This window comes from Melopsittacus undulatus, chromosome 13, assembly GCF_012275295.1.
Source record: "Melopsittacus undulatus isolate bMelUnd1 chromosome 13, bMelUnd1.mat.Z, whole genome shotgun sequence".
Classification (NCBI taxonomy): domain Eukaryota; kingdom Metazoa; phylum Chordata; class Aves; order Psittaciformes; family Psittaculidae; genus Melopsittacus; species Melopsittacus undulatus.
Genome location: NC_047539.1, coordinates 10,477,982 through 10,485,151, shown reverse-complemented (window position 1 = coordinate 10,485,151; position 7,170 = coordinate 10,477,982). Strand labels below are relative to the sequence as shown.

At 64.1% G+C, this 7,170-nt stretch overlaps 1 protein-coding gene across 1 annotated transcript; it reads left to right on the top strand.

Moving 5' to 3' along the window:
- Nucleotides 1–4,745: 4,745 nt before the first annotated feature.
- Nucleotides 4,746–6,798, top strand: FZD9 (frizzled class receptor 9). Its single transcript, XM_005141712.3, has one exon. The coding sequence runs from the start codon at nucleotides 4,747–4,749 to the stop codon at nucleotides 6,481–6,483; it is 1,737 nt and encodes a 578-aa protein (XP_005141769.2). The 5' UTR covers nucleotide 4,746; the 3' UTR covers nucleotides 6,484–6,798.
- The last annotated feature ends 372 nt before the right edge of the window (nucleotides 6,799–7,170 follow it).

The following is a 7,170-nucleotide window of genomic DNA, read 5'->3' as shown; positions in this document are numbered from 1 at the left end:
TCCCCTTGCTAGCCAGCTTCCCACCGTGCTCTTACTGACAGGTACCTTGGGCACCCACTGCCCTCCTGCCCCATCACTCAAGGCCCATAGCTGCACATGGTCCCACCCTTGTGCTGGTCTCTCAGGGCTCCTGGGGGTGGGACATGTCCTGTGCTGTGACTTTAGTGCCTGCTTCATGCCCACACTGCGTTGAGGGGTTGCTGTGGTTCAGGCACCCTGTGGCCGTTGTCCCCAGGGCTGGCTCCAGGACTGTCCCTCCATGCCAACCCCACGTGTGCCAGGCACAGGGTGCCCATGGCACACAGGTGATGGGGTGACCAGGCTGCAGCAAGCATCCCTGAGGAGCGTTTGACACCCCATGTCCCTGATCCCAGGCCACAGTCTCCCTGCACCATGGGCTGGGGCTGTCATCACACACACACAGGGGACTCAAGGCTAAGAGGTGACCAGGGGCCTGGGGACCCTGCCTGCTGCCTGCAGCTGCCTGCCCCTGCAGGATGGGTGCACTGCTTGGATAGGAGGACAGCGAGGGGGGTCTGCGGCCCTAGGAACCCTGCAGAGCCTTAGGCATGGCTTGGGGGTGTTCCCACCGGGACACCAGGAGCAGTGATGGGAGAAAAGGAGAGGACAGTCCTGTCCTGTAGGTGATATGTGCCAGTGTCCGAGGGCATCAGCACCCAGCTGGGAGCCACTGGAGCCTCCCAGGACACGGGGCTGGGGTGCTGGGTGCTCCATGCTTTGCACTACCACTGCCTGTGCCCACGGTGCCCTTCCAGGAGTGGGTTGCCTGTCTGGTGGCACAAGATGTGGGGTTCTGTGAAGCCACCACAGTCGCTGTAGTTGGATGTACAATGAATGGGGCTGGTTGGTAATTTCCCTGCACTGGGGGTCTCACTGATGTAATTAATGCCAGCATTAGGGAAGGGATGAGGGTTTTCCCTTCTGTTGGCACTGGCTGGGGTTGGGCAGGATTCATGCCCCATGTTCACCCATCTCCTCCCACCCATTTGGTTGGGGTCTTTTCCCCAGAATCCATAAGGATTCCCACCCGCTGCCTCCTGGCTATGGTGGGGACTCTGGCAGGTCACTCACAGGGGCTGTGGGGCACAAACCATCCCTTGCCCCATGCTGTTCATGGGGCTGGCACACGTGTGCATCTGCATCACATAGGACTGTGCCTGGGGGTAGGAGGATGGTGACACAGAGGGTGTCCCCAGGGGGGCAGTGCCAGCCTGCAGCCCCCCGGGGTGCCCGGTATGGGGTGGTCCCAGGACAGAGCCCTCCACCTGCTCCCCAGCCCATCCGGCCCCAGCACTGGCATCCCTTTGAAATGGGACCCATTGGCCTTCACACCAGCTATTCCTGTGAGATTCTTCAGGAAGGGAAACCCATCCCCTGGGATCGGTGCGTGGGTCCCTGTGGGCTGGCAGGGAGAGCAGGGGCTGCCGTGCAGGCCAGGCTGGGCCCTGCACATGGCCTCTGGCCTGCCCTGGCTCTTGCCCCAGCCCCTGCCTGCAGACCTGCTCAGGGGGCAATCTGGGACCACCAGGGCAATGGGGCGAGGGTAGGGCAGTGGGGCCCTCAGCACCCCACAGCCTGTCCGGCCTGCCCCAGACAAGGTGCAGCAGGACAGCACCCAAGGCCCCCTTCACAGCTCCATCATCCACTCCACAGCTCCATCACCCCCTCCCTGAATCCATCACCCTTCCCCAAACCCCTCACCCTATCCCCTGCCCTATTGCCCTCTCCCCACCTCTAGCACCTCCTCCCCAGCTCCCTGGCTCTATCACCTCCTCTGTTACCTCCTCCTCTACCTCACTGCTCCCTCCCTGCCTCCACCACCCTCTCCCCACCTCCACCACCCTCTCCCCACCTCCATCACCCCCTGCCCAGCTCCATCACCCCCTGCTCAGCTCACACAAGTGCTGTGCCCATCACTGGTGCTGAGGGGGACCTCCCAAGCCCCAGGAACCCCCATCCATGGCTGGGCCGGACGGGCACCGCTGCAGACTCTTTGGCAGTGGGGGTTTTCCTCCACCCGTGTCCCTTCCTGCTCTCTTTCCTGCTCCCCTCACTGAGGCTCTCGCTGAGGTTTGCAAGGGCTGTTGATGGGAAGAAAGGAAATGGGGCAAAGCTGCTGCCAGGAACCACAGGCTCCGGGCTCCTGTGGTCCGGCCCCGCTCCGCCGGCCTGGCTGCTTCCCGGGCAGGATTTCTGTGCAGCCTCTGTGAGCCCTTTCTTCCAGCTATTGATATTGGATTCCCAGCCCAGGGCTGCTTCCAAGGCCGTAAATCTGCTGTGTTGCTCTACCTGGTGCTCTTGTTTTCACTGCGAGGCTTCCAGACCTGCTGGAGATCTGGGCTTCTGTGCGTGGCTGTGTCCTCCCAGCCCGGTGCTGTGGTGCTGTGTACTCCCAGCCCGGTGCTATGGTGCTATGGTGCTGTGGTGCTGTGCCCTCCCTGCTGCTGCACCCCTGCCGTGTGGGCACGGCAAATACCCTGTGCAAGGAAAGGCACAATTCAGCCCCTGCTGCCCTGGGCACCACCACGTGTGAGGTGTGGCTCTGGGAAGGGTCCTTTGCTGTCCCCATGCCGGTCCCTGAGGCTTGGGCATCCCATGGAGCACCCAAGGAGGGTGTTGGGGTGAGGGAGGAGGGCCCTGGGGTGAGGGGCATCCACTCTTCTGCATGAAAAGAGCCCCTTGACTCCAACCCCCCCGTGTTGCTCTTGGCTGCTCTGCGGCTCCTGCTGCCAACAGCAACAGTTTTACATATTAAAGCAAAATTCAATTAAAAGACATTTGTTTGTGCCTTTGCCCCCCCCCCTTCCCCCCCTTCCCCATTAACCCTTTGCCACCCACGGGACAGGGCAGGAGGTACAAGGGCACCTTTGGGGGTGAGTGGGGCTGGTGGGACTGGCACCATCCGGCTGCTGTCCCAGCTGGGTCCTGAGGCCTTTGGGTGTCTCCAGGTGATGAGTCCATAGCAAATGGCTTCCTAAAGGGAATCCTCGGTGGCAGGAGCTGGGCTCTAGGGTGCCTGGAGCGGTGGCAGTGACACTGTTGGGTCCCTTACCCCACACAGGATGTGAATCCTTGGGGCTGGGTCGCGGTGGGATGAGGGACCCTGCAGGGGTGCTGCCAGAGATGCACTACAGCACAAAATACCCCAAACCCATTTCTGAGAGCATGAGAGGAGGAGCATGGCCTCAGCTGTGGTGTGAGGTTCCTTGATGCCAGCTGCTGCTTCATCACCTGGGCACATGGGATGGTGCTTCCTGGGAGCCCCCCCGGAGTTGGTGGCCAATGGGACAAAGCCCCATCCAGCATCCCAAATGCCCCCAAATAACCCTTTTCCCAGGGCCCCAGAGCTGGGGTGAGCAGTCACCCTGTGTGAGAGGGAAATGCTGTGGCGACAGCTTATCTCCCATACCGTTAGAACAACCGATAAGTGGCTCCCATGGAATTTCCTTGTAGCACTGGATCAGGGATGTCTGAATAACCATGGCCGGGTGTCAGCGTGTGGCTGGCGATTAGGAGCCGCGTTGACAGGTTGTGATGTTGTTACTAAAGGAATTGCAGGGCTGCGGGGAATGCTTGGGAACGGCGAGGAACCGGACCCCCAGGCGCCAGCCTGTGCCCACACCACTGCCAGCACAGCCGGCACCCGGCACAGCACCAGAACTGCCCGTCCGCACCAGTGGGTGCTGGGCTGGCACGGAGCACCCTGCACTGGTGCACAAGAGCCAAATGGGTGGGTGGGCATCAGCTTCTGGACGTGGGAGGCAGCTGGTGGCATCCTGTGGTGATGGCACATCCATGGCTTAGTGCTGGCCCGAGCGTCCATGGCTCCTGCCGTCCTCCCCTTGCTCCCGATGAGACCCGGTGGGACACTGGATTGTGGGGGACGGCAGCCCCAGCTGTGTGCCCAGCCTGACCCACACCGGCGCCGGTGGCATTGCTGTGCCCAGCCCCATGGGCACGGACACCCATGTGTGCTGTGGGCTGGAGGACCTGTGCTGTCAGCAGCGGGGAAGGTGGGGGGGAGGTGACCCCGAGAGGACTGTGCTGGGGTGTTCACCAGTGGATGCCCCGCGGCGGGGGGGATACAGCCCTGCAAGGGGTGTGGGTGACGCTGTGGTTGTGGGTCCCGGTGCCAGCCCCAGTGTGGGTGCGGGTCCCGGTGCCAGCCCAGTATGGGTGCGGGTCCCGGTGCCAGCCCCAGTATGGGTGCGGGTCCCGGTGCCAGCCCCAGTATGGGTGCGGGTCCCGGTGCCAGCCCAGTATGGGTGCGGGTCCCGGTGCCAGCCCCAGTGTGGGTGCGGGTCCCGGTGCCAGCCCCAGTATGGGTGCTGGTCCCGGTGCGGTCCCGGTGCGCGCTGATGGGCAGATCCCGGTCCCGGTCCTGGGGCGGGTTCCTATGCAGGTCCCGGTCCCGCCCCGCTCGTGCCCGCGGAGGCGGTGCCCGTCGCTGTGCCCGCCCCGGGGGCGCGTCCCCGCCGAGGGGCGGTGCGGGGGTGCGGGGCGGTGCGGGGCGGTCCGGTCCCTGCCCGCGGGCGCTGCCGGGGCTCGCGGGGCGCTCGGCGGGGCCGCCGCATGGCGCTCGGGGCCGGGGCCGCGGTCGGGGGGGGCCGCCCCGTCGCGGCGCCGCCGCCGCCGCAGCAGGAGCCGGAGGCAGCGGCCGTCCCGGGGCGGCGGGGCCGGGGGCGCCGGGGGATGGAGGAGCTGTAGCGGGGCCGGGGCCGGGCGATGGCGGCGCTGCGGTTGGCCCTGTCCGTGCTGTGGCAGCTGGCGGCGGGGCTGGAGCTGCCCGCGCTGGAGGGGCCGCGGGGCCGCGCGGCTCGGTGCCAGCCCGTGGACATCCCCATGTGCCGCGGCATCGGGTACAACCTGACCCGCATGCCCAACCTGCTGGGCCACGACAGCCAACGCGAGGCCGCCCTGAAGCTGCACGAGTTCGCCCCGCTGGTGGAGTACGGCTGCCACGTCCATCTGCGCTTCTTCCTCTGCTCGCTCTACGCGCCCATGTGCACCGACCAGGTGAGCGCCAGCATCCCCGCCTGCCGCCCCATGTGCGAGCAGGCCCGGCACAAGTGCGTCCCCATCATGGAACAGTTCAATTTCGGCTGGCCCGAGTCGCTCGACTGCGGCAAGCTGCCTACCAAGAACGACCCCAATGCCCTCTGCATGGAGGCCCCCGAGAATGCCTCAGCCGCTGAGCCCCACAAGGGCCAGGGCATGCTGCCCGTGGCACCCCGGCCGTGGCCGCCGGGCACTGCCGAGGGACGGGGCCCCGACGGTCTGGGGGCCTGCGACAACCCTGAGAAGTTCCAGTATGTGGAGAAGAGCCTCTCCTGCGCCCCCCGGTGCTCCCCTGGCGTGGACGTGTACTGGTCTCGGGAGGACAAGGACTTTGCCTTCATCTGGATGGCCATCTGGTCCACACTCTGCTTTGTCTCCACTGCCTTCACCGTCCTCACCTTCCTGCTCGACCCCCACCGTTTCCAGTACCCCGAGAGGCCCATCATCTTCCTCTCCATGTGCTACAACGTCTACTCCGTGGCCTTCATCATCCGCTCAGTGGCAGGGGCCGAGAACATCGCCTGCGACCGGGAGAATGGTGAGCTCTATATCATCCAGGAGGGGCTGGAGAGCACGGGCTGCACCATCGTCTTCCTCATCCTCTACTACTTCGGTATGGCCAGCTCGCTCTGGTGGGTCATCCTCACCCTCACCTGGTTCCTGGCTGCTGGGAAGAAGTGGGGACATGAGGCCATAGAGGCCCACAGCAGCTACTTCCACATGGCTGCCTGGGGCATCCCAGCCATGAAGACCATCATCATCCTCACCATGCGGAAGGTGGCAGGGGATGAGCTCACGGGGCTGTGCTATGTGGGGAGCATGGACGTCAGCGCCCTGACCGGCTTCGTCCTCATCCCCCTTTCCTGCTACCTGGTCATCGGCACCTCCTTCATCCTCACGGGCTTCGTCGCCCTCTTCCACATCCGGAAGATCATGAAGACGGGCGGCACCAACACGGAGAAGCTGGAGAAGCTGATGGTGAAGATCGGGGTCTTCTCCATCCTCTACACTGTCCCAGCCACCTGCGTCATCGTCTGCTACTTCTATGAGCGGCTGAACATGGATTACTGGAACCTCATGGCCCTGGAGCGCGGCTGCCTGCACCTCCCTGGCCGCCGCGCTGCCAACTGCTCCCTGGAGGCCTCGGTGCCCACCGTGGCCATCTTCATGCTCAAGATCTTCATGTCGCTGGTGGTCGGCATCACCAGTGGGGTGTGGGTGTGGAGCTCCAAGACGCTGCAGACCTGGCAGAGCCTGTGCAACAGGAAGCTGGGCGTGAGGACGCGGGGCAAGCCCTGCAGCGGGGTGAGCTGCGCGGGGGGGCACTGCCACTACAAAGCCCCCACGGTCATGCTGCACATGACCAAGACGGACCCGTACCTGGACAACCCCACGCACGTGTAGAGCAGGGGCTGCTCCCGCACAGCGCACGGCTCCGGGGGTAAGGGGATGCCGAGGCGGGCACGGGGACACTGGTTTGGGGTGGCAAGGACTGCGGGACCCCAGCACCCCAAGGAGCTGCTTGTTCCTAGAGGTTGTTTTGTTGTTGCTGTTGCCGAATCCAGTGACTGTTCTAAGGCTTCGGGGGGCAGTGGGGACGGGAGGGCAAGAATCCAGCCTGTGTTTATTTAATTCTGTAATTTATTTTAGAGTTGGGTTTTTTTAATCATTAGCTGCGAGGAATGGAAACAACAATAAACCCTGGATGTGTTATTTCAACCGAGCCTGGTGCTGTCTGCAGGAATTCAGGGGGCCCGGAGCAGCCCCATGGGATCCCCATGTGGGTGCATGTGGGGCAGGAGCTCTGGTGCCAGCGGGATCGTGGTGCTGGAGGCAACCTGCATCCATCCCCCCGTGCCTGCCTCCCAGCGAGGAGGAGGAGGAGGGTTTCCTGTGCTGTCAGGCTCATGAATCATCTTTTCCACCCTGCGCTCTGTAGGTGATGTGTGTCAGTGCCGTGGGCTGTGGACCCTTAGTGCCAGGCAAGGGGGGCTCCTGGCATGGCAGGCCAGGAGCCGGGTGATGGGCTGGGGGTGCAGGACGGTGGCATGGGGAGGGCTCAGCTTTGATGTCCCACGCAGAAGCCCGAGG